The 27,605-nt window shown below is 39.7% G+C and overlaps 2 protein-coding genes and 1 long non-coding RNA gene across 3 annotated transcripts; 2 read left to right on the top strand and 1 right to left on the bottom strand.

Annotated features, from left to right (window-relative positions):
* The first annotated feature begins 1,076 nt into the window (after positions 1-1,076).
* On the top strand, positions 1,077-9,378 carry LOC110695508. The gene is made up of 2 exons (XR_002506084.1): positions 1,077-1,564; positions 9,182-9,378. It is a non-coding gene; the product is annotated as an uncharacterized LOC110695508 (long non-coding RNA).
* On the top strand, positions 3,853-5,837 carry LOC110695507. The gene is made up of 2 exons (XM_021872734.1): positions 3,853-5,065; positions 5,154-5,837. The coding sequence occupies exons 1-2, from the start codon at positions 3,868-3,870 to the stop codon at positions 5,774-5,776; spliced, it is 1,821 nt and encodes a 606-aa protein (XP_021728426.1). The 5' UTR covers positions 3,853-3,867; the 3' UTR covers positions 5,777-5,837.
* LOC110695506 (protein MAIN-LIKE 1-like) lies at positions 5,929-9,046 on the bottom strand. The gene is made up of 4 exons (XM_021872733.1): positions 8,906-9,046; positions 6,773-8,110; positions 6,267-6,692; positions 5,929-6,171 (listed from the first exon to the last, which is right to left on the bottom strand). The coding sequence occupies exons 1-4, from the start codon at positions 8,972-8,974 to the stop codon at positions 6,031-6,033; spliced, it is 1,974 nt and encodes a 657-aa protein (XP_021728425.1). The 5' UTR covers positions 8,975-9,046; the 3' UTR covers positions 5,929-6,030.
* Positions 9,379-27,605: the final 18,227 nt, after the last annotated feature.

The raw sequence follows: 27,605 nt of genomic DNA, 5'->3' as shown, positions 1-27,605 counted from the left end.
TTAAGATTGATTTGCAATTACTCTCGTTCCTCGTGGACCGAACCTTTATTTTCCATTGTACTTGGTTATAGGGTGTTCGTATAAGTATTGTTTGATTGAGAGTTAGATTGTAGCGACCGATTTAACCCTCGTCACATGCTCCCTTCTCACTCAAGAATTTCATAGCATAAACCTGTTAGTCATAAATCAAAGCTAAAGGCAAAAGTTAAACTTATATGGGTTTGCTTAGGTTTCTTGAGTCATCATCAAAACATAAGATCAACAAAGCGTATGATTCGTCTTATGATTTCATGAAGATTCCGTCATTATGTGACCAAAATACGGAAATAAATCCAATTCACATGTCATGTCAGGGGAGACGCGCGCAACAACGTGAGTTGCGCGCGGCTGTCGCGCGCATGTGAATTAGTGGCACACACCACCTGTTGGTAAACTTTCCTTTAAGCCGAATTTTTCGAATATTTGCCCCTCTTGGGTCTTTTTAAACGTGGTTTCATGTAGGCTTTTGATCATCTCGCATTAATTCTCTTAGTAATATAAGAAACTAAAAAGAATTAATCTCTCTAAATTCTCATTCTCTCTTTTTTTTTGAACAATGGTAAAGACCTTTGAACAACGTTTGAAGCAATGGGTCACTTCTCTTTCAATCGAGGACAAACTAGCTTTCAAAATTTACCACCTAGACCCTCTATTGAATTATATGCAACTAGTGGTTAACTTTGATTTTCTTCATGCCGCAGTCAACCATTGGGACTCTAATCACCATCTTTTCTTATTTAAAGGGGAAGAAATTGTCTCCCTTCCCGGTGAGTTTGAGGCCTTGCTAGGTTTCCCTACAAATACTCTCCCTGTGACTTATTCGCCTACCTTGTTGGATCCCACACTACTACAAAAATGCTTAAAGAGACCCAAAATAAGAGACCCGTTAATCAAATAACTGGTCTCTTTGTTTTAAGAGACCCAATGTTACAAATAACCGGTCTCTTTGATATTGTGTTATGAGATAAAAATTTAACGGAGACCATTTATTGTAGATAATAGGTCTCTCATAGTTTGTTTTTTTTTTAAATATAACAGGGGTAGACCTATATGTAACTTAACCGGTCTCTCGTAACTATTTTTATTTTAAAATTGAAAAGGGAGAGACCTCTATGCAACATAACCGGTCTCTCTTAGTTTTTTTTTTTTTTTTGAAATAAAAAACCGGAGAGACCAGTATGTGAGTTTACCGGTCTCCCTTACTAAAAAAAATTAAATAAATGGAACCCTAAGCTAACACTTCACTATGCTAATTCCGCCTCCAACTTTCAATCTCCATCTCCTTCATCTTCCTTTTCCTCTCCTTCTCTCTCCTCCCTTTCCTTTAAACGAATTTCCTTCACCTTCAACTTTCCCAGATCGTCGAATTCAAGATCTCAAAAGAGCGATTAAGGCAATACACAAGAAAATACAGGGGAAAAAACGTACGTTTTCTCTTAATTGTGTTCTTGAATCTAGTATGCTCTAAAATTCTCCATTGAAGCGGCTTTTCATCTTTCTCTCCTCCATTGAAGCAGCTTCTAAGGTTTGATTTTTTATATTTTATTTCTATTTTTTTGTTTTGGTTTTTTAATCGTCGAATTCCAATTTTACAATCTAGTGTTAAATCGATGATTTTGTTTGATTTAGGGTTCTTCTAAGATCGATTGAATATTGAACTATTTGTTATGATTTGATTACTAAGAATTTTAACTTGTAATTTCGTTGCTAGAATTTTGATTTGATTATTGAGTCTGGTTGATAATGTGTTGTATGGTTTTGGTTGTTATATATTAGAATGGAGTATGAAAATTGAATTTTTATCGCCGGATCTGAGGATTTGAATGTTTGATCAATTTTTTTTTTCGATTTTTGGATTGTTTTGTTTGTGTTTATTTTCGAATTATTGATTTTATGGATTTCAGTGAATGTTAGGCTTCTTAATTTCTAAGTTGTTGTGATATGGTGAACAAGTAAATAAATTTCTGTTTGGATTGTTGTCTTGAGGGAAGAAGATGAAGATTGAAATTGAAGAGATATGGGTTTGAATTGCTGGGGTTAGATCGAACGGGGTCGCCGGCGGGGCTGATGGCAGGGGGATTAGGGGAGGGGGTTGTTCAATGGCAGGGGAGGTTTTTTTTTTTTTGTTTTTTTGTTTTTTATCAATGAGTTAATCTTTTTATTTTATTAGTTTATTTTTTCAGTTAAGTTTTCTAAATGAATGTTTAATTTTGGGATTTGTTAAACATCGCCCGCGTTTTTCTACATAAAGCCCACATTTTTTAAAAATGTTGACATTATTGCCCTTGTTTTAATTTTTACCGAAAATAAAATTTTTCACTCATAAAAAATGTGGAGCAGGACTGGATCGCCGAGTGAAACCGAAGAGCCCTCAACGTCGGGTAGATGCACCGGAGAGACGCCGTTGACGCCGGAAAAGGAGGTACGAAGCCATCTAAAACCACGAATTGGCGGCTGGCGTCCTGCCGGGACGCCGTGACCGTAGTGGTGGCGCCTAGCCAGGACGCCGCCACCGTGGCTCTGGCGCCTGGCCAGGACGCCGCCACCGTGGCCGTGGCGTTTGGCCAAGACGCCGCCGCCACGGTGGCGGCGTCCTGGCCAGGCGCCACCGCCACGGTGGCGGCGTCCTGGCTAGACGCCACCGCCACGGTGGCGGCGTCCTGGCTAGGCGCCACCACTATTTTTTTTTTTTTTTTTTTAATTTAATTTAAAATTTGTTTATTTTTTTTTTTGTGTTACAATTTTTTTCTTTTTTTTTTGGTTTTTTTTTTGTTTTGTTTTTAATTGTTTTAATTTGTTTTTGTTTTTAATTTATTTATTTTTTATTATTTTTTTTACAATTTTTTTCGTTTTATGTTTTTTTTTTGTTTTTATTTTTTTGGTTTATTTTTATTTATTTAATCTAAAGTTTTGTTTATGTTTTTTATTTTTGTGTTTTGTTTTTTTTTTTTTTGAATACTTTTTGTTTATTTCTTTGTTTGTTGTTTATAATTTATTATTGTTTTTGCTTTTGTGCTAATGTTGTGTCAAATGTATTAATTTAATCTACTCTTATGTGATTATATTTATATGTTATTGTTGCAGGATTATGGTGGAGACGGAAATGATTATAGTGGGATTTTTGTACACGATGGTCTGTTCGAAGATGCTCAACAAGCGGTTGATTGGGCGAAACAGGTTGCAATTAGATCAGGTTTTTGTTTAGTAGTAGCAACTCATAAATCTCAACGGGATGGTAGAATGGATCGCATTTTGAGATGCGACCGTTATCGCAAAAGGGAGGAACGAGATTTCAGTCAAGCGATTCGGTTTGATACAAAGCGGAAAGGTTGTGGGTGTCAGTTCAGAGTAAAGGTTCGACAACAGCAAAGGGGTGACGGTTGGGAAGTGAAGAGTTACGGTAAATGGGGGTATCACAACCATGAGATGATCGCATATGAAGTGGGTCATCGACAGTTAAGTGGCCTAAGTCCTGCTGCGAAACTAATTGTAAAAGAAATGAGTGATGCTCAAGTGAAGCCTGCTAAAATATTAGCATCTGTGTTGGAGAAATTTCCTGAAGACCAGCCAAACCGAAGACACATCTACAACGTCAGACATAAATTGAGGTTTGAACGGTCAGAGGGAAGGAACCCTATACAGCAGCTTCTACACCAGGCACAAGCACGTGGTTACCTGTACTGGTTTGAATCTGATGAAGACACATCGGAGGTGACTCATTTGTTCCTTGTGCATCCTGATTGTGCTGATATGATTTCGTCTTGACCATCTGTGATTCTGATCGATTCAACGTACAAGACAAACAAGTATAAGTTTCCACTGGTTGAGATGGTTGGGATGACTCCAACGAACCAGAACTTTTTGATTGGTTATGCAGTTATGAAGGATGAGACGGTTGCGAGTTACCGTTGGGTGTTGGAGAAGTTGAGAAATTACATCGGCCCAAGTGTTCAGCCATCGGCCATCGTCAGCGATTGTGAGGGAGGTCTCTTTGTCCCTATAGCGGAGCTGTTTCCGGAGTCGAGCCATTTACTGTGCACATGGCACATCAACAAATGCGTGAAAGTCAAAGCCTACAACCTTTTCAACAAGAACTTAGATTCAGCAGAGAGATTGGTAAATGGTAAGTGGCGGAAGATCCTGCAAGCTACCACGGAGGCAGAGTACGACCGAGCCTTGGATAACTTCAAGGATGCATACCAATGGTGCCCGGCAATCGTAGACTATGTGATGCAGCAGTGGGTGCCTCAGAGGGAAAAGTTTGTCAAATATTGGACAAACCAAGTTCTTCATTTTGGAAACACTACTACATGTAGAGTTGAGAGCGCTCATAGAGCTCTGAAGGACTGGATTGATTCTTCCACCTCTGCTCTGGATACACTGTTCGAGAGAATAAACAAGGCTATTGATACTCAGAGGAACGGCATCAAGAACTCTCTCGAGGACTCCAGACGGCGACATGGCACGATGTATAGCCATTTCATATTTAAGATTCTCCATGGTCGTGTGTCACACTACTGCTTGGGGTTGATTCTGAGCGAGCACACCAGGATGAGGGAGTTGGGTGATGAAGTGGCTATTCGGTGCGGATGTGCTATATCGGTGACTCATGGACTACCTTGTGCATGCACCATTCACCGCGTAATTACGCAAGATAGGGCGTCGTTACATGTTGATCAGGTTCATCCATTCTGGCGGACGCTCGTTATCGGAGAGCATGCTGTTCCACAGACAGTCAACCGTGAACAGGAGGAGTTGGAGCAGTTTCGTTCGATGTTTGACCAAGTGTCCTCCAGCCACCCTTCAGTCATTCGTAGTGCTACCCACGTACTTCATGACATGTTCAACTCGTCGTGCTTGGATCATGAGGAACCTGAGGGGGTCGAGCGACCACGGGGCCGACAACCACGGCGGGAAAGGAGTGCGTTTGAGTACATTCGTGGTCGTGGTCGTGGTCGTGGCCGTGGTCGTACATCGTCATCAAGTGGTAGTCAAACATCTTCGTCGGTGAATATGCCCGGCACCGGTACGGTACTTTAGTTTAATTTACTTTTTAGAGTGTTTGTTTAGTTTTCTGCTAACTTGTTAATTGTGTTTTTTGATGTGTGCAACAGGCAGAATGGACATTGAACATTTTCCATATAAAGACAGGATCCCTAACATCATGATGCCGTTCCTGGACGGGTGGAATGATGTGGTTGCAGATGGTAACTGTGGATTTCGGGTTGTGGCTGATGTGTTTCAGATGGGTGAAGACAACTACGGTTTAGTGCGTCAGTTGATGTACAGTGAAATCGCCTCAAACCGAGCTGTTTATCGCCACGTGTACGGACAGGACTTGGATAGGTCTCTGCAGCGTATCCGGTGGGGAGGAGGACGTTGCGGTCAAAATCATTGGTTCGACGCGCCCCTTGATCTCTTCGCCGTTGCAAACATCTACAAGTGTGCAGTGATGCATTTCGGCCTTGGTTTGCATGGTCGAGCTTACTATCCGTGTACCACGGTTCTGCCTTGGTGTTCGCGTGAGACCGTCACCAGACCGGTAAGAGAGGTTGCTATTGGATTTCTGGGGCCGTCATACAGACATTTCATCCGACTGGACCTGTCACCCGATTTTCCGGTCCCACCGATTATACCAACGTGGTACACCATTCGTACAGCAAGCGTAGAGGGCTGGGATGCGTTATATCATGACCGGGTGCAGCAGTGGAACAATCTAGTTGCCTTTTCTATGTGACCTAATATTGCTATTGCTATGTTTTTCCCATTTATTTAATTTTCGGATTCTAATTTTCGTATTTAGTTTTCCCATTTAAATGTGAACCTGTATTTAGTTTTCGTATGCCCACTAATTACAACTTAAAATAAAAGTTATAAAAACTAAAAATATAATGTCAAATTCTAAGAACTTAAAATAATAATTATAAGAACAGATAATGTTAACTTTTACAAACAACTAGGAAAATGTTTTATAAATGCACTGCCGACATATCAATAATCTCTCTGTGACGCCCACTGCCACTGCTCAAGGGCCCGTTCCAGTTCATCAATAACAGCTCTGCCTGTTGCAGTCGTCATGTTGTCCCTCTCCTCAAAAAGTCTGTGTCCCAACTGCGTCATCTTTCCCATCCACTACACATAACAAAACACATAAAATTCAATAACGACGTATTATGAGACGTATTATATGAAAAAAAACACAACTACAAATGTTTTATGAGACGTACCGCATCCACGGCAGTGGGCGGTGGCACATCATCATCATCGGCGTCGTCGCCGTGGTGGACGTCTCTGATCAACCTCGGGTGCGAGTGCCGGTTGTACCACTCCATGTAGTGCTGGTCACACATGGCAGCCACCCCAGTTGGCGGCCGCTGCAACTGCTCAATCCATATGCGGGCAACCATCGGAAACTGCTCCCACGTGCCAATCATGCTTGCCGGCCATTGGACGACGTACTCCTTCAACGACGCAGATCGGACGGCCTTACTGGGCCATGCTGGTGGAGGAGGAACAACTTGGACATATCCAAGCTGGCGAAGACAGCGCTGCGGCATGTACGCCTCTACGATCTCACGATACTGAATCAGTCCCGTGTAGAGGGTCCTGGGTACCCTATTACTAGGGTTCTGGCCGAAAGGCATCCAGTTCACCTGCACATTTTTTAAAATTAGTAAGATTCATACAATAAACACATCAAACTATAAAAGTAGAAATAATTTAAACACTTTACCTCTAATGGGGACATCCTGTCAAGCAATAACCGTATCGATCGCAGGCGGTCAATGGACTTCTTCTCGACACGCGGACTCCACGCACAGGCACGTGGCTGGCCATCCCCAATAGGAACCGGGTCGCGGTGTGGTCGAAACGCCGGGAAATACTCGTATATCCACGTCTGTAACAACGTCATACATCCAGTGATACCTGCCGCATCAGCCCGGCTCGAGAATCCTAACTGGCGATACATGTACGCTAATGTAGCCGACCCCCAAGAAAACTGGCCTACTCTGTCGGGCTCACACGCGTCAACTATGTCGCGTGGCCTGAGCTTGTTTCCGCTCTTATCCGGAAACAAGGTACACCCGAGAAGAAGAAAAACATATGCAGCCAGCTGTGTGTCCTGCGTCCTACGTGAAGTGGGGTGCAAACATCGCTGCAAAACTGCTGCGATCTTAACACCGCCGTGATCCCACACACCAAGTGCCGCTGTGTACAGCGCAGCCCTATCCACCGCCAACAGCTCCGCCAATAAATCTGCCTGATCCGCATCTGTGACAACAGATGCTCGGTTTCCCTCTACGGGAATCCCAAGGATGGCCTCGACGTCATGCAACATGATCGTCATCTCACCGAACGGAAGGTGGAAAGAGTTCGTGTCCGGCTGCCATCGCTCAACGAAAGCCGTGATCAGCGTCGAGTCAATCCTCTCATGCATGGTGGCAGGAAGGTGGCTCACTCTAGTGGCCCTCAATCGGCCGACCATCTCGCTCTCCTCCGGCCAAGCCTCAGCCCAACTACACAAGAAGTTACAAGTCCTCTCCCGGGTTTGGCATTTCAAAATGCCGCTATCCAAAGCCCGCTCTTGGTCCTCCCAAATACGGGTAGCGATGTGTCCTAGAAAGCTAGGAATCACACTCCCGTCTATAGGTCCCCCAGCCACCTCGCCCCTCACCACCCAAGAATCATTAACGGCCCTCGACCGTTTTCTGCTAACCGCAGACACAGTGGACGCAGATGATGTGCCAGATCTACTAACAAATCTACCATCTCTACCCTTACGCACGTCTACCCTACGCGTCTCATACACATCATCAAGCCTCTGACTGAATGGACCGTAATCATCATATGGTCCACTCTGATCGTCCACATCCTCATCTGCATCCTCCTCCTCCTCCTCCTCATCACCATCATCATCTTCATCATCCTCAGAATAGTGCACCCGTTCTCTACGAGCCGAGGCCGAAATACCACGGGATCTAACGTGTCTGGGCCCCGAGCTCTCCATTGAGTTCATCGTACTTCTCATAATGTCCATACTCTTCCCAGCCCCAGAACGAAAATACGATGCCTAACACAAAATAACAAAACATGTAATATGCAATATAAACATGTAATATAAACATAAAAAAAGTAATTAAAATAAATAAATAAAACAATATACATATGATGGAAAATAAATTAAAAACATTACAAAATATTAACAACCTAAAAATAAAAAAATTAATAACCTAATAAATAAATAAATAAAAAATTGGAAAAAACAAAGCAAAAAAAAAAATTACCCAAAAAAAACAAATTGGAAAAAACAAAGTGAAAAATATAAAATTATAAAAACTTAAAAAAAGAAGAACATCAAAATTTTAAAAAAAATTTATAACAAAAAAAAGGGAACATAAAATTTTTTTTAAGTAAAAAAACTAATTCAAAAAAAAAAAAAAAAACAAGAACAATAAACAAGAACATAAAATTAAAAATTAAAAAAAAAAAAAGAGGAACATAAAATTTTTTTTAAAAAAAACCAACAAAATTTAAAACAAAATAAAAAAAAAATCAGAAACATAAAATTTAAAATTAAAAAAAAGAAAAACAAATTTAAAAAAAAATCAAAAAAAAAATAATTATTTTCGAAAATTAAATTTCAAATTTAAAACCAAAAAAAAATTAAAAAAAAAAAAATAAAAAGGCGGCGGCGCCTGGGCCAGACGCCACCGCCACCGTCACGGCGTCTGGCCTAGGCGCCGCCGCCGTGGTAGTGGCGTCTGGGCTAGACGCCGCCGCCGTGGTGGTGGCGTCTGGCCTAGGCGCCGCCACCGCCTCCGACCTTTTTTTTTTAATTTTTAAACACAAAATTAATAAAAAATACCTTCTCGCCGGAAAACCGCTGTCCACCCGCCGCCTGTGCCGCCACTTCCTTGCCGGGCCGCCTCGACATCGCTCGGAAAGTTTTTTAGAGAGAGAAAGTGGAAGTAGAGAATTGAGAGAAGAAATTGTGTTTTTTACTTTGAGGGCAAAAGTGACAATTCACTCTAATTTTGTGGGCTTTATGTGGAGATTCGCGGGCGATGTTTAGCAATTGAGTTAATTTTGTGGTTATTCTCAATTATTATGATTGCATATTGTGTGCTTTTATCTTTGACAGATATGCTAGTTTTCACACAAGATCTTGAAACAAAGGAGAGAGGAAGAAATTGGAGTACTTAAGAGACATGTTTGACATAATTTTACGTATAGATTACAAGATTTGATGTATTATAATTTTAGTGGAATTTAATTAAAGTTTGTTAAATTTCTTTGTATCATAGTTAAACATTAATGTGGCATTGTTATTCTCTTTTAGTACTATTGATTTAAATATCGCATAAATCAAATTAAATATGCTATTTTTTTTTATTTTAAATGCGACATAAGAGACCTGTTAAGTTAAATAGGCAGTCTCAACTTTCACAAAAAAGAGACTACCTATATTAAATAGGCGGTCGGTATCTTTTTTTCACAAAAAAGAGACTGTCTATCTTAGATAAGCGGTCTCAGTTTTCTCAATTTAGACCGCCTTTATAAAGCAGTCTCTTTGCCAAAGAGACCGCTGAGCTAGAGACCTCCTCTAAGGCAGTCTCTTTGGCTAATTTGGACGGGTCTCTTTGGCTAATTTTGTAGTAGTGCCAAACCTATATTCCAAAGATTTTTTGGCTTGTCCGACAATGATATGACCAACATTGGAACTGAAGAAGGCGTGAACTTCATTCATTTTATTAAACATTTCGTCGCCCCCTCATGACAACATGACTAAACAACGCTTTAAAATTCGCTCTTTATGCTATTGTCTTGTTGTTAATTGTTGAATTAGGACAGGCAAAGAATACAAAGATTGTTCCATGGTGTCCATAGTAGAGCAAATAGAGGGATGTCATTCACTCGCTCCTTTGGTTTTGGCAAAAACCGTTCTATGTTTGAATTGCCTTAGAGGAGACCCTAACGAAAACGGTTTCACGGGAAGTCCACTCCTATTACTCGTACGCTTTTTTTTTGGCGTTTATCAGCGTAAGTTACAAAGTTGCGCTGGCATGACCAGCGCAATCTTCTTTGCTGCGCGCGAAGGGCGCGCACAACTGGTTTGGTTGCATGCCCACCTGCTTGTGTAAAAATCGCAAAATGATTTATTTTTTTCAGATTTGGCTCATGGAGCGCTTGCAAATTATTGATCAGCCACAAAACCTTTAGGCTAATGGAGTAAGGACATTCCCTGGACGTCGAATCCTTTATAAGCATAAGAACGAAGAGGAATGGACGTCGTTTTTCTATCATGGGGTTCCTAACATACATTTTGTGATTCCTTGGTGGAACATAAATGGTATGGTTGGGAATAGTGTCAATTGCCCTTACATTAGGCTTTTAGGCCTATCTAGTACGACTTATATTTTTCCTTGTAGGGTAATGAGACAATACGGGGTGAAACAATTTATTTCCCCGCATGATTGTGATGCCCCAAAAGATGTGACTTTTATACCCGAAAGAATTCCTCGTTGGATGGAATATTGGTCAAGTGTTCCTAGGTGGGTAATACAAAATCCTACCGCGAGTATTGCATTATCTTCCTTTTACAAAGCTTGGATGAATGTGGCAGATAAAGGTGAATTAAACAAGGCTCGATCTCAACTTCAAGCCGCCACCGCTCGTAATCCACCTAAGCCTTTGATGCATTCAACCACTAATACTTCTCCTAGTGGCCAAAACAAAGGAGTGAGAAGAAAATTAGACTTCTCATACCCTAAGGCTCATTCGAAGGAAACAAAAAAGGAAAGTTCCCTCCAAACCCGCGCAACAAGGTGTGAAAATCAAAGAACCTTCACCCAATACTCGCAAGAAAGCTCCAATAGTCAAAGGGGAAGGAAAACAAGTTGCAAAGGCCCCAATCCCTAAATTGAAAAACAATGTTTGGGTGAAAAAGAAGAGTTTTAGGGGAGTGCTCAAAGGCTTCTGAAAATATTGGGATGGAAACTACTCCCCAATCCTCTGTGACAATCGAGGACATAGTAAAACCTTAGAGTGTTACACAATTTTATCATTAGTTTATTTCGAATAAAGTGTAATCACTACTATGTTTTTTTTTTCGTTTACAATCTAGTTCAACAATGTCTCTCTTTTGAAATTTGAATGAAATAAAAACGAGCTTTATATTTTTATATTTTGATATGACCGAATCATAAAGATTGCCTACGTATTCGCATTACGAAATCAGGTCTTTGCGTAGTTATAACGTGTTTGTGTTTTTTTTTTATTATGTATTATTTTTTTTATTTTTCTTTAATCTCTTAGGTAGAAATTAAATGAAAAACTAATCAAACCTTGTTTAAAAAGAATTAAATCAAAGTTTATTTTTATTTTTTGAGTATATGTTATATTTAAGAAAAACCCTCTTTTTGTCGCAAGTAGAAGTCGCAACATCCTTCAAACGTAAAAATTCAGGTTCGCAATTCGTCATCAGGTTGCGCGCAACAACTGTAGTTGGGCGAACCTGTCGCGCACAACGAAATCTGTTGCGCGTGACACCTGTGCTGCGAATGTCTCAAATTTTTTTTTAAAATTCTGTACTATTACCCCCCCCCCCCAAGTGTGAAGATTTTTTTGTGATGTTCGAAAAAATTTGAACATTTAGAACGGATTGTTATTTCTAAATTACCCCCCCAAGTGTTATGTATTTTACCGTGTTATTCGGTAAAATGCATAACACTTAGAATCTTTCAATTGAATGCTAATTAAAATTGGTTGTATGAGTGAACGAGTTTATTCGGATTTCATATGTAATATTTCTTAAGTCGATCAATGTTTATTAATTGGCGAATTTCATCTCCTCCAATATACATTAATCTGATGGCTCCTCCTGATAGGATTTCAATTACACGATAGGGACCTATCAAATTAGGTTTGAATTTCCCTTTTGGATCGATTTGTGGACCCCTAACCTCCGTTAGTACAAAGTCACCTTCTTTTATATTTCTAGGTTTGACTCTTTTATTGAAATGACGCGCAATGCGCCTTTGGTAGACTTGTACATGATGCAAAGCTCTTAATCGTTGTTCATCGAGGAATAAAATCTCTTCATACCTCGCTCTTACCCATTCAGCTTCTGATAGCTTACTTTCAAGTACGATGCGTAGGGTTGGTATTTCCAGTTCGGCTGGTTGAAATGCGTCCATTCCGAAAACTAAAGAGTATGGAGTTACTCTTATTGATGTTCGTATAGACATTCTATAACTCCATAATGCGAAGTGTAGTTTATTCAGCCAGTCTTTATAATTTTCTGCCATTTTCTTAATGATGACTGTTATATTTTTATTTTCCGAATCTACAGCTCCATTCATTTGAGGTCTATATGGGGATGGGTGATGATGTTTTACTTTATAACGAGTTAAGAGGGTCTCAACTTCAGCTTTGAATTGAGATCCCTGATCACTAATTAGTTCATGTGGAACTCCATATCTACAAAATATGTTTCGTTCGAGAAACTTTGCGACATGTTTAGAAGTGATATTCACGTAAGAAGCAGCCTCAATCCACTTAGTGAAGTAATCGATGGCTACTAATACGTACTCGTGCCCTCTTGCTCCTGTTGGAGAGATTTTTCCTATTATGTCAATTTCCCAAGTTGAAAAAGGCCAAGGGGAAGTGAGATTGTATAGTTCGGATGGTGGAAGGTGTTGTAAATTAGCGAACATTTGGCACTCTAGAAATTTTTTAACATATTGTATGCAATCATGTTCCATAGTGGACCAATAGTACCCTTGTCGTGAAAATATTTTTTAAAGCATTTTACCATTCATGTGAGGTCCACAAACACCTTTGTGGAGTATTTTTCATAAGGCGTATGGCTTGCGGTTGGCCTATACATAATAAACTTTGACCATTAGATCCTTTTTTGCATAATTGACCATTTAATAGACCATATTGGGCCGCAAGTGTTCCTAAGGCTCGTTGGTCTTTCGATGAAGTATTTTCGGGATATGTGCCATGAGTAATATATTGGAGGATATGATCAAACCAAGGATTGTCTCCTTCGATGTCATTTATTTCCTCTATTGCGTTGCAATACGCTGGTTCTTCTCTTCTATCAACGCAATATGGCATCATATTTAAGTGATTTGGAATGTTGATCATTGAGGCTAATTTTGCTAGAGCATCGGCAAATTGATTGTCGTCCCTTGGGAGATATTTAAAATTAATATGTTCAAAATGCTCGATGAGTTGCTCTAGGTGTGCTTGGTATAATATCATTGTGGAGTTCTTTATTTTCCATTTTTTAGTATATGATTTATAATCAAACTGGAGTCTCCATATACCTCTAATTTTTGCACACCTATGCTAGCTGCTGTTTCTAGTCCAATAATGCACGCTTCACATTCTGCGGTATTATTAGTAACCTCAAAGTCTAGTTTAACAAAGATTGGAGTATGTTCTCCCTCCAGAATTATGAGTAATACTCCTACGCCACATCCGTTTTGATTGGACGCACCTTCGAAGTACATTACCCATTTGTCATCTTGTGTCATGAGAATCTCTTTATCCGAAAGATGAGTAGTTTTTGCACGACTTGTTTAAATTGGATGTTGTGCTAGAAAGTCGAAAATTACTTTTCCTTTCATTGATTTTTCAGGAATATATTTTAACTCAAATTCGGCCAACATCACCCACCACTTAGATATCCTTCTTTGTATGGGTGGTTGTTCAAACAAATACTTTATCGGATTTTGTTGATAAATCACATGAGTAGTGTGTGGCAACATATAATATCGTAATTTTTTTATTGCCCACACTAATGTTAGGCTTGTATTTTCCAAGGTGATGTAATATATTGCACGCTCGACTTTTTCTACCTCTTATGCTAACATGGCGCCTGTGGCTGTGTCTGTAATTGTAATGTATAGCCTAAGAGGTAGTTTGGGTACTGGTGGTGCTAAACTTGGTGGACTTTTGAGATAATCTTTGATTTTCTCAAAGGCCTTTTGGCATTGATTGTCCCATTCATGTTTCTCCTCTTTTTTCAATTTTTTAAATATTGGCTCACAATTCATAGTCAATTTGTTGATAAATCGACTAATGTATTGTAGTTTGCCAAGGAATCCCCTAATTTCTTTTTCTGTTTAAGGGGGATGCATGTCAATAATTGCCTTTATTTTAGAGGGATCGATCTTGATGCCACGTGTGCTTACTACGTATCCGAGTAACTTACCAGAAGTTACTTCGAAGGCGCATTTTTGTGGATTCAATCGCATTTTGTATTCTTTTATACGAGTGAAAAATTTGTGTAAAGCTTCTATATGTCCCATTCTATCTTTGTACTTCACGATCATATCATCCACATACACTTATATTTCTTTATGCATCATATCATGCAAGAGAGTTTTAGTCGTTCTTTGGTACGTAGCTCCAGCATTTTTTAAACCGAATGGCATGACTGTGTAGCAAAACGTACCCCAATGGGTAATAAAGCATGTCTTTTCTTCGTCTTCTTTTTCCATTAAAATTTGGTTGTAACCTGCGTATCCATCAATAAAGGATAACATCGCATGTTCATCCGTGTTATCTACCAATATATCAATATGTGGTAGAGGAAAATCGTCTTTAGGGCTAGCTTTATTAAGGTCCCTAAAGTCGCACCCATGCGAACTCGTCCATCCTTTTTAGGGACTGGGACAATGTTCGCTACCCATTCTGGGTAATTACATACGCAAATAAAACCTGCATCTAACTGTTTTTGTACTTCTTCTTTTATTTTTAATGCGACATCAGGTTTCATTTGTTGAATTATTTGTTTTACTGGTTTAGAGGTAGGTCTTAAGGGAAAGGTATGTTTTGCAATTTCCCTATCTATTCCAGGCATGTCCTTGTATGACCAAGCAAACACGTCTTCGAATTCTTTGAGCGTCGATATGACGGCTAATCGCTCTTCCGGATTTAGAGGTAAGCCAATTTTGACTTCTCTTTTATTTTTGTTAGTTCCTATATTAACTATTTCAGTTTCTTCAACGGGTACTGTAGACACCTAAAAAATTGTCTCCCCAAAACCAAACCCGATGATAAATAACCTTTCACCGCCTCTATTGGTCGGGTTTAGTATTTAATCCCAAGAGTGCTTAAAAATTGTATTTTATTAAATTCATACTTTTGAAAGGTCCATGGATTAGTCTTGATGTTTGGTAAAAGCATAGTTTTAATTTTAGCCCAAGCTTATTAATTAATTTTAAGCCCAAACCTTTTTATTTTATTATTTTATTATTTATTTTTAGCCCAAACATTTTATTTATTTTTATTTTATTATTTTCTTATTTTAGCCCGAATAATAAAAGTCAGAAAAAAGCCCGAAATTATCAATCGACACTTAAAAAGCCGAAAGAAATTAGGGTTAAAAATGAATTTAGACGGAAAAATGGACTGGAAGTGACCGTGTCACGGTACAGTCTGACCGTGTCACGGGAACCCTTCCCGTCTGACGGTGGGACTTCCTGTGACACGGTAGGTCTGCCGTGACACGGGATGTTCCGTGTCCTTTCCGCGTAAACCCTTAACGCATTTTTTATTCTGTTTCTGAAAATTTCCCGCGTCACTCCAAAACTGTACCGTGTCACGGGAAAGTGTACTGTCTGACGGTACAGTCTGACCGTGTCACGGTACAGTCTGACCGTGTCACGGGATACTTTTTTAGGGTTTTATCATTTTAGGGTTCCGTGTGCTCCCTCAGCACATTTTCCCTATAAATACCCCCTCATTTCTTATGTACGGGGCAACCAGAATTTTATTATTCTTATTTTCTCTCCGCTATGCTATTAACCTAAACACTAGCCTACCCTTTTCACTTCAAAATTCCATCTTCAAGCACTCAAAGGAGTCCATATTCTACTCGAGGTTCTGTCCTTAACCCAAGGCGTGAAAGGTAGAATCGTTTGAGGGTTTGGCCCCAAAATCAACTTTAGTTTTATTTAATTTAATTTAATTATTGTTTTATTATTTCCTTGAATTTACTAACTCGTTTATTATTTTGTAGTTGCACACAAACAGATTCAAAGTAAGGATCAAGCTCTTTTTATTATTTTTCTAACGATTTATATGTTGTTGGGATTGTGATTAAATTGGTTTTTATATTAATGTTGATTCTATTATTATTTTTATTATGATCACCATATTGCATGTTTAAAGGGAATATATGTAATTGAAAATCACGACTAATAAGATAATTTGGACGACCGGTTTAGGATCCTTTTTAATCTTATTATTAATTGAAGCGATCACCAAATTTTTAGAATTATGTGTGCATTAATCGTAAACCAATTTAGCTAAATAATAGTTTGGAGCAAATTGAATTATTGTTTGTATGCCTTTGAGATCACAACAATGCTTTTCAATATAAGAATCGAGTAGAGGCCAATACGGGCGAATGTGACTCCATGACTCACTTCGTACCATCATCCCCAATCCTCCTTTCGTGATTCCGAACCATATGGAGTTAGTAATCTCATGGATTATGAATGGGGTGTAACCTTCAAGGGTCAATCGTTGTTGCCTTTGTTGTCCCTTATTCGTGGTTGCCTTTTATGATCCATGAACGGTTTACAAGTTCTTTAAAAACTTGTTGGCGGCTCCCTACTTTATTTGTCCCTAACTGTAATGTCAATTCCCACTTCCTATGAGTGCCAAGCATATTCACAACATGCTTTTTAACGTAGGCGCACTTCGAGCGACGCCTACAATTTGGCGACTCCACTAGGGAGGATTCTTAATTATTTATCGATTTGAGTGATCGGTATTTAATTAAGATGAGTGGATGAGACTTGAAAGATTCTTGAAAAAATATTCCTGTGATTAATTTGGCATTTTTTGCATCCGCATAGACGTTTTAACGTCGCATTCAGGTCTGTCCCGTAGGAAAAATTTGATAACTTGGTTGCGCGAAAAAGCAAACAGGGCACCAGTCAGATTTTCTGACTGCCGTGTCACGGCAGAGTCTGCCGTGTCACGGTACAGTGTACCGTCTGACGGTACACTGTACCGTGACACGGGAATTTCTGCCGTGTCACGGCAGTCCTAAAATCAGTCCGGTGGCCTATTTTCTTTTCTCACAGTCGACTTCCTTCGATTTTTCTGAAAAAACGTATGTGTTCTACATGCGTCTTAACCCCGGGGGATTTAAGCTCTATCGACCCAAAAACGCTCATGGCAATAAGGGTTCATCCGAGTCATTAAATCCACCCAAACCATGGAGTCGAGTTCGATTTCATCACGAACTCGCGGAGCCGCCCGTTGGCATACACCCTCAAGGGAGGCTGCCTTGCTAACGTGTCCAAACTCTTAACCATGGTACCCCTTTGACACCCAAAGCTTGACCAATAGTTGAACATAGATCTCGACCCTAGGTTGCGAACGTTTTTACATCATCGTGCCTAAATTCTATGTGGTTGTTCGGTGCTAACCCTCATGTGTTTGCTCTGTTTTGTTTATCCCACGACCGAGAGTTTTTATTCTCACATAATAATTAGTACAGACTTAAAATTGATTAAAATATGAAAAAAATCACAAAATTGACCTGGAACTGCGCACCGTGTCACGGCATGTTCCGCCGTGTAACGGTGAACAGTGCCGTGACACGGGAAAGTCTACCGTCTGACGATAGACTGCACCGTGTCACGACAGTTTGCACCGTGACACGGTGCCCAGGAAAGTGTCATGTCAGTCTTGTTCTCGATTTTTGTGCGAATGCTGTGTCCAGTTTTGAGTCGTGTCTAGCTATACGGTCAAAACACGCGTCCATAACCTCACTTAATCACTCACATATCGTGTTCACACACTTTTTTGCTTTAAGTCGTGCACCACTTTTTTGACCGTATTTTAAGGAAGTCTTGTTTTTGTGTCGTTTTTTTAGAGTAAGTCGGATGGTATCCTCCCTTTAAAAATAAACAAGCAACGTTTCAAAATTATTTTTTTTTTTTGAAAAAAAAAAAAAAAAAAAAATTTTGCCGTGACACGGGAATTTATCCCGTCTGACGGAAGAAGTGTCCCGTGCCACGTCACCCCTGTAAAAAACAAATTTTTTTTTTTGCCGTGACACGGGAATTTATCCCGTCTGACGGGAGAAGTGTCCCGTGCCACGTCACCCCCTGTAAAAAAAAATAAATAAAATAATTTTTTTTGCCGTGACACGGGAATTTATCCCGTTTGACGGGAGAAGTGTCCCGTGCCACGTCACCCCCTATGAAAAAAAAAATTTATTTATTTTTTTTGCCGTGACACGGGAATTTATCCCGTCTGACGGGAGAAGTGTCCCGTGCCACGTCACCCCTATAAAAAAAAAATCCCGTGCCACGTCAGCATCTACCGTGGCACGGGAATGGCTGTCGCGCCACGAGAAACCCTACCGTGTCACGGCAAATTTCCACCGTGACACGGTGGAATTTTCAAAAAATAAAAAAAGCATCAGTCAAGTTTTTCGTGTTAATTTGGTCCTCGCGTCAGTCATTTTTGTTATTGTTCACATGTCTAGCCATACGATCATACCACGAGTTTTATAACATCACTTAGTCACTCACGAGTCAAGTATAGTCCACACACTTTCTTTATGTTCCGACTCGAGTCGTGCACCAGGTTGTTTATGATCGTATATTAGGTTCATGCACCCTTTTTTTCGTCATAATAAAAAATGAGTGGAGTTTTCTCACCTGTTTTCAAATGTCTATTTTTTTTTTCCTTCCTTCCTTTCCTATCTTGAGCAATGAGTCAAACAATTAAGTGAATTATTTTATTTCACAGTACTTGTTCAAGGAACAGAGATAGATCAATACGGTTCGAGCCATTACCGCAACAATCTTTCAGATCTAATAGGCGTTCAAAGAGAACTTTGTCATCTCCGTTACTCATCACCTTTCAATGGCCACTAAAGAAGACATTGAGAACATCAACAAATCCATTGAGGCACTGTCTTCCATGATGCAAACCCTTACCACTAGGGTCACTACCATGGAACAAAACAAGGTCACTGTTTCCACCCTTGACAAACTGAAGGAACAAATGAGTAAGATTTCTGAGGATTTCACTTATGTGGAACGGCCTCCCACTCCTTTGAATGTGAAGGACATAATCCCTGAAAAGTTCTCCATTGCTGATATTCCAAAGTTCAAGCCTACTGACAATCCAATATTCCATTTGAAGGCGTTCTCTGCAACCATGGCTCTTAAGGGATTGGACGTAACACTCTTCCCTACGGTGTTCCCTCTCTCCTTAGAACATGCTTGCCAACAATGGTTCTATTCCCTAGATGCCAAGCGTACTGCGACTTGGCAAGATGTCACCGAAAGTTTCATGAATCGTTACAAGTGTAACATTCAAACTAAAACTTCTGAATGTGAACTCTCCATTCTCAAACAGAAAGAGAATGAAGGCTTCACCGCTTATCTGAACAAGTGGAGGGAAACGGCTTCACTCTTGGTAGATCCTCCCAAAGAAAGAGAGATGGTTCACCTCTTTATTCAAAATCTGACTCATAAATATAGGGAACATCTCAAATTTCTTCCACTTAACACTTTCGAAGCTGTATATGACATCGGCATCAATATCGAGGATAAGCTAATAAAGACTGCTGGTAGTAACAATAATAACACTTGGAAAAACAAGAAGAACGACCATCCTTCTTCTTCGTCTTCTAAGCACGAAAATACTACCAACAATATAAGCCAAGTTGATCTCAATGAAGTGTTAGCTCTTGATACTCCATTGCCCAAGAAGAAAAGGACTTACACTCCTTTAGGAATGACTTATGATGCGACCTTTGATCGCCTTTACAGTTAAGGCCTGATCACACCTATTGGGCCATTTCCAGGGCCAAAACCTGAAGAAAGGAGCGCCAAATGCAATCCCAATGCCCATTGCAAGTGCCATCAAGGGAGGGGCCACACTACGGAGCAATGTTGAAATTTGAAGGACGCCATTCAAGACTTGATGGATGCAAATAAACTTCCTATCCCTCCGGGCGGCAAGAAGTAATGAATACAAGGCACACAGATCCTTCGTGCAAGATTTCATGCTTTTTTTTATTCTTTTGTTTCAACCCTCTCCCCCAATAAGTCTAGCATAGGTTCCCATTATCCATGTGTCTATGTGTCACATTTCTTACCTTCTTCATAAATGAGCATCTCTTTCTTACATTCAATCATGTGATTAGCAAAAAAAAAAAAAAAAAAAAAAATTTCCGAACTAAACACAAGGTACACCAATGATTTGAGGCACCTTTGCAACCTTGTCATTCCCCATTAACCACTCAATCACATATCCAGTTCTTCATCAACCACTTTGAGCCTCGTCTAACGTTTGGCCTTCATTTCTTCAACCCACATTCACTCAACCCTGGGATTTGAAGATGTGTAATTGTATAACATTCAAAAAGCAAGTAAAAAAAAAAGAAGCAAAGCAAAAATAAAACAATGTCTAAAGGCAAGTGTTCTAATGTCTTTGATATGAACACGTCTCAAATTGTGTCTCTCATCGAGTGCTCGATACCGTGCCTGAGAAACATGAATGCTAAGTGAGTGATGGACCGCATGATCTGAGATTGCCTACATTGATTCAAAAGAATGAAAAAAAAAAGTTCAAAGCAAAAAAAAAATGTGTTGAAAATAAACTTGCAAAATTCAAAATTTTCAAATTCACAATTACACATCTTGGGGACTTCTCTCGGGTCTTGAGCCTTTAACCCCTTTCTCCCTTAAACCATCAACTTAACCACATTACAACCCTTGAAAGACCTCTTTGAGGTGTACATACACTTGTGCAAAGTTCGGTTAGAGCTACGTTCGGCCTGATTCCTAACGGATACGTAGGCAACCTCACATCGAGGTGCGGCCACATTCATATTCATATCCATGCATGATCGAGTCAAAGAATATCCAATGCTTATCCCTACCCATTTAGAGCTAGACTTGGGGGGTTGAACCCAAATCACATTAGCTTACCCAGCCTGAAGAGTCATCATCTTTAACTCTTCTTACATCTCTTTCTATCGCCATAACCCTTGCAGTCAGCCTTAGTATCACATTCACACACTTCACTCACACATCCATATCCATATCAATCATCCTTCCCTTTAAGAGCCTTTTATCATGAAATCTTGTTTCAACACTGTGCATGCTTCATCATATTTAAAGACAACATTCAGTAGAAGAAACATTGCATACTTGCTTAGCTTCCTGACCTGAGCAATGTTCATTGTTTCGCATAATGTGCTAAGAAACATTTATATATCAATGATTTTTAATCATACAAAGCATATCGTGCTTAGCTCCTTGACCTAAGAAACATTCATTATGCAATAATCCCTATACGTGCTTAACTTCCAAACCTAAGTGACGTTCAAAATCGCTTCTTTACACCATATATGATGCTTAGCTCCATGACTTAAGTTCATTCATCTATCGTGTCACATGATGTAATTGTCCTTAGCCTCCTGGCCTAAGAACATGCATCATGCATACATTATTTTCAGGACAAACAATTTAATCCATACGAATCATTTCGTCTTGCTCGAGGAGGAAGTTCAAAATTTTGGGGAAGTTCAAAAAACTTTTTCCAAGTTTTCATCGAAGGAAGTTCGAAAATAAAAGTTTAGTTTTCACATCTTTCTTTTTCGGGAGAAAGTCGGTACCCTCCACTCATGACAAAAATTGACGGAAAATTTTTGCTTTTGCATCTTCGTTTGCTTGTGTCTGCACACACACATATACACACACACACACTCACAAGTCATACACATGTCATGTCACATCAAGTCAAACTTGGTCAAGTTAGTGGTCAAGTCAATCACAGTATATACAAGTCCATTGGCAAATTTATTTTTGCAGGTCTTATCTACAGCCCACGTCCGGGGACAAGCGGACCATCTACAGCCCACGTCCTGGGACAAGCGGACCACCATCATTTCATGATGCAAGGTTCTCGATACACAGAGACTTGCAATCTCATCATCTTTCGACTTTCCTCAAGCATGGAAAGTATTATCCGGTGGATTTTTCTTCAAGTTTAGAAAACCGCCAAATCGGCTTTCGTCAAGCATGGAAGGCATTATTGGTGGAATTCTTCAAGCATAGAATGATACCGTATTCATCAGTCGGCTTTCCTCAGGCTTGGAAAGCGTTATCGGTGGATTTTTCTTCAAGTATAGAAAACCGCCAAGTCGGCTTTCCTCAGGCTTGGAAAGCATTATCGGTGGATTTTTCTTCAAGTATAGAAAACCGCCAAGTCGGCTTTCCTCAGGTTTGGAAAGCGTTATCGGTGGATTTTTCTTCAAGTATAGAAAACCGCCAAGTCGGCTTTCCTCAGGCATGGAAAGCATCATCAGTGGATTTTTCTTCAAGTATAGAAAACCACAAAATTCCTTTGTCGGCTTTCCTCAAGTATGGAAGGCATTAGCGGTGGATTTCTTCAAGCATAGAATGACACCAAATTTGTTCGTCGACTTTCCTCAGGCATGGAAAGTATTATTCGGTAGCTTTCTTCAGGCTTAGAAAGGTACCAAACTCTTCAGTCGGCTTTCCTCAAGCATGGGAAGCATTTCAACAAATGTCACTCGGTGGATTCCTTCAAGCTTAGGAAGCTGCCAAATTCGTTTGTCTCCGACACACTGGTGCTAGATACGTATTCTATCCCTTTACTCTTTTATCTGCGGAATTAACATTTTTCTGCAGGTATCGGCGTATACAGAATGATTTAGGATCGCAGAACGTCTTAAATCATTCTCCGTCCCTATCGACTACTTTGACTATCGTTTTCGAAACTAATGTTTCTACAAACTCAGTCAAAGTGGGGGCTTCTGTAGACACCTAAAAATGTCTCCCCAAAACCAAACCCGATGATAAATAACCTTTCACCGCCGCTATTGGTCGGGTTTAATATTTAATCCCGAGAGTGCTTAAAAAATCGTATTTTATTAAATTCATATTTTTGAAAGGTCTATGGATTAGTCTTGATGTTTGGTAAAAGCATAGTTTTAATTTTAGCCTAATTAATTTTAGGAAAAATGTAATCTAATAATCCCACCTTTAGTCAGTATTCCATAAACAATCCCACCTTTTGAAATTCCAGAAACAATCCCACCTTTGACATAAATCTTCCACTAACAGTCCCTAACTGGTTGGATTATTTTAGTAACCGGTTTTCTTAGGTTATAAGACACGTGTTAGATTTTAATAGGTTTATTTTAATATTTAATAATAATTTAAAAAACAAAACTAATTAAAAAAGAAAAAAAAAACCCAAAAACCCCAGCCTTAGCCACGCCACCATATCTCGTCCCCATCCCAACCATCGTATCCCCTCCCCATCTCCGCTCTTACTTTCTCCGGAAATCCAACCCCTACTGTAGCCGCCTTGCTTCCCCCAAAAACCGCAGCCCATATCTCGCTCTTATTCTTCGCACGCTACTAGTCTAGCACTAGAACCCTTCTTTCTCCTTGTCTTTCTCTCTTCTCTTGGGTACGTTTCTCTCTCCTCTAAATTCATCAATTTTCCTTTCAATTCGATTTTTTCAGATGATTGAAATCATAATTTGCTTTTAATTTCAAACCGAAAATCGAATTGAGAGGCAATTGGGGCTGTCGGGGTTGAGTATTTAGGGCTGGGGGTTGAGTTTTCAAGATGGGTGGCATTTTTCGGGCCTGTAGGTAGAATTTTCGGGGATAGGGTAGAGTATTTTGGGGTTGAGGGTTCAGTTTCAGGGCTGAGTGGGGTTTTTTGGGGCTGTGGGTGGGGTTTTCGGGGCTGTGGTTGGGTTTTGGGGGTGGTTATAGAATATTCCGGCGTGGCTTGGTGGGTGGGGTGGTGGTAAGGTGTGAGTGTTGGGGTGGCCATGGTAGTGGGCTGGTGGCTTGAGAAGAATGTTTTTTTTTTTAAAAAAAAAAAATCAACCTGTTTAACAGGTTGTAGGTCAATGGGATCGTTAGTGGAAGATTTATGTCAAAGGTGGGATTGTTTCTGGATTTTCAAAAGGTGGGATTGTTTATAGAATACTGACTAAAGGTGGGATTATTAGATTACATTTTTCCTTAATTTTAAGCCCAAACCTTATTATTTTATTATTTATTTTTGACCCGAACATTTTATTTATTTTTATTTTATTATTTTCTTATTTTGGCCTGAATAATAAAAGTCAGAAAAAAGCCCGAAATTATCAATCGGCACTTAAAAAGCCGAAAGAAATTAGGGTTAAAAATGAATTTAGACGGAAAAATGGACTGGAAGTGACCGTGTCACGGTACAGTCTGACCGTGTCACGCGAACCCTTCCCGTCTGACGGTGGGACTTCCCGTGCCACGGGAGGTCTGCCGTGACACGGGATATTCCGTGTCCTTTCCGCGTAAACCCTTAACACGTTTTTCATTCCGTTTTCTGAAAATTTCCCGCGTCACTCCAAAACTGTACCGTGTCACGGGAAAGTGTACCGTCTGACGATACAGTCTGACCGTGACATGGTACAGTCTGACCGTGTCACGGGATACTTTTTTAGGGTTTTTATCATTTTACGGTTCCGTGTGCTCCCTCTACACATTTTCCCTATAAATACCCCCTCATTTCTGATGTACGGGGCAACCAGAATTTTATTATTCTTATTTTCTCTCCTCTATGCTATTAACCTAAACACTAGATGTAATTAAAAATCACGACTAATAAGATAATTTGGACGACCGGTTTAGGATCCTTTTTAATCTTATTATTAATTGAAGTGATCACCAAATTTTTAGAATTATGTGTGCATTCATCTTAAACCAATTTAGCTAAATAATAGTTTGGAGAAAATTGAATTATTGTTTGTATGCCTTTGAGATCACAGGAATGTTTTTCAATATAAGAATCGAGTAGAGGCCAATACGGGCGAATGTGACTCCATGACTCACTTCGTACCATCATCCCCGATCCTCCTTTCGTGGTTCCGAACCATATGGAGTTAGTAATCTCATGGATTATGAATGAGGTGTAACCTTCACGGGTCAATCGTTGTTTCCTTCGTTGTCCCTTATTCGTTGTTGCCTTTTATGATCCGTGAACGGTTTACAAGTTCCTTAAAAACTTGTTGGTGGCTCCCTACTTTATTTGTCCCTAATTGTAATGTCAATTCCCACTTCCTATGAGTGCCAAGCATATTTACAACATGCTTTTTAACGTAGGCGCACTTCGAGCGACGCCTACAGGTACTTTTGTTCTCGTTCATTCATTAGTTCAACCAATTTATTATTGTTATCATCTTCATTAGATTGATTGTTACAGCATTTGAAAGATTCAAGAGAAGGCATATACTCGGAAATAGAGCTCATATTATTAAAATCAAAAGAGAGAACATCAAGAGAAGAATCCTTTTTGGGATCTTAGTCCTTAGAACTAGAAAATAAAGACTCAGTAATGGCCACAAGGCTTAGATTTTCAGCTTCCCTAGAGTCTATAATAGATTCATCGTCCGATTCTTCAAACATCTTCCCTTTGCCTGTGACGATTTTCAGCTTATCGCCTTTGTAATTGGTCCATTTGAAAGATTTCCTCCATCCATGCTGAAAAGTTTCATTTGAATGGCTGATCAACGAGGTTGGGTCAAAAGCTTCATCTTGAATGGCGTTTTGATTGGTGATTGTAGCGACATGATTTTGCTCTAATCCAAATAGCAAGTTAAAAGCTTTCCCATCATAGCACCCTGGAGTTGGGTGTTTTGATTTAACGATACTAGAATCGTCATCTAAGAAGTAGAAATCATGAAATACTTCAAATCCAGGCTTATTGATTCCTTCCAAAACTAAGGGTTCTGGAAAGTCATAACATGGTTAATCTTCTCCCTCCCTAATGAATTGCCCATTAAGGGTTTGTTGATAGGATGGGAGTAAAGTGATTATCCCTTTCTTATTATTGTCTCTACGTGCTTAGTTTTTTGCATCGTGAGACTCCAACTCTTCTTTGGTTGGTTTATATCCCAATCCAAAGGAGAAGCTTTTCTTTGGGATAGGAAGTAAGAGGGATTTCTTCATTCCCATCCCAAAGGCATCCCAGGAAAGTAACTACTCTTGAGTAAGATATTGTTTACTATCCAAGCGGAATATGGATCAAGCTTGAATGGTTCTTCAAAGTCTTCTTCCATTTCTATTGTGAAGATTGGCTCCACGGCGAATCCTCACAAGTCCTCTTCATCATTATCATGGTTTATTTCTAAGAGTGATTGATCATTTATTGCTATTTTGAGTGGAGAAGCATGTATAGTCATAGGAAGCCCTTGATAGTTCAACTTAATAATTTGATGAAGTGAGGATGGTATTGCACCAAGCTCATGTATCCAAGGACGTCCAAGTAAAAAGTTGAATGTAGGTTTTATGTCTATAACATGGTATTTAACCATCTTTTGAATTGGGCCTGTGGTAATTGGTAGCTTAACAGTTCCACACACCGATCTTCTCGAATTGTCATAAGCCCTAATGTTTTGTGTTGTTGACTGAAAATCTTTTTCTGGATTTAGGCCTATGTATTTTGTCGTTCGTAATGGGCATACGTTTACAGCTGACCCATTGTCTACCAAAGTTAGAGGGATATTGTATCCCTTGCATCCCACAATTACGTATAATGCATTGTTGTGGGTAGTGTCTTTTAAAGAAAAATCATCATTAGTAAAAATGATTGATTTGTCAGATTTCTCGCTAGTAAGCAAGCTAACGAGATCCTGAGGGATTGTGTCTATGCTTACAGACAAAGCCGTTAGAGAGTTCATGAGAGAATTCTTACGTTCTTTAGAAGTACTTATGAGTTCCCAAATGCTAACATTTGCCTTGGATTGGCGAAGTTGTTTGACCAATGGATCTTCTACCTCAAGTTGAGGTGGTATTAGATTTTGTACTTGACCTTGAGTTTGATTTTTTGTGGTCGAAGATCCATTTCGTGGTGGTGCTTGGTAGACTCGCCCAGAACGAGTTAAATGATCTATCTCGTTTGGGTTAGTTATAGGGCTCACAAACCAACTTTCTTCTAGAGGCTTTGGGTTTGCCTCCATTTCAAGATGTTCCATGAGTTGTGCTTGATGTCATTGTTCATCCAAGGAGAGATTCGATAAATCTTGCGACTTCCCCAAGAAATGATCCCAATCAAACGCTCCATTTGTTTCATTTTGTAAACAAGATGGAGGTGGGACGGCGGCATACTTAGAGACATATAACTCTTGAAAGTCGTCATCCCATAGTCGACATACTTCATTAGTTGCCCCTATGAGTATTGTTGATAGAGGTTCTCCTATAGGTGTTATATAGTCCAAAGGATTGAACATATCACTTCCCTTATGGTCCTCATCGATGTGAAACACCCCTAAGGGGGATACAATATTGTTAGGTTTAGGCGTGGGAATTCTCCTATCGTTTACTAAATCTTTTATTTTGTGCTTTAAAAAATAGCAACATTTAGTATCATGTCCAACGCCTCTATGATAAGAACAATAAGCACTACCATTCCATTGAGGAAATCTTCTTTCTGGAGGAGTGGGTGGTGTTGGCCCTGTTGGCGCAAGTAAACCTCTT

Source organism: Chenopodium quinoa, unplaced genomic scaffold, assembly GCF_001683475.1.
Source record: "Chenopodium quinoa cultivar QQ74 unplaced genomic scaffold, ASM168347v1, whole genome shotgun sequence".
Taxonomy (NCBI): Eukaryota; Viridiplantae; Streptophyta; class Magnoliopsida; order Caryophyllales; family Amaranthaceae; genus Chenopodium; species Chenopodium quinoa.
The sequence above is the reverse complement of the archived record's forward strand: the minus strand, read 5'-3'. Positions and strand labels throughout refer to the sequence as shown.

Coding starts and splice junctions, on each gene's coding strand:
- LOC110695507 (XM_021872734.1), top strand. CDS start 3,868: ATGGTTGGGATGACTCCAACGAACCAGAACTTTTTGATTGGTTATGCA. Junction 5,066..5,153: donor GGTGAATATGCCCGGCACCG/GTACGGTACTTT, acceptor TGTGTGCAACAG/GCAGAATGGACATTGAACAT.
- LOC110695506 (XM_021872733.1), bottom strand. CDS start 8,974: ATGTCGAGGCGGCCCGGCAAGGAAGTGGCGGCACAGGCGGCGGGTGGA. Junction 6,693..6,772: donor ACAGGATGTCCCCATTAGAG/GTAAAGTGTTTA, acceptor AAAAATGTGCAG/GTGAACTGGATGCCTTTCGG. Junction 6,172..6,266: donor CGCCCACTGCCGTGGATGCG/GTACGTCTCATA, acceptor TGTTATGTGTAG/TGGATGGGAAAGATGACGCA.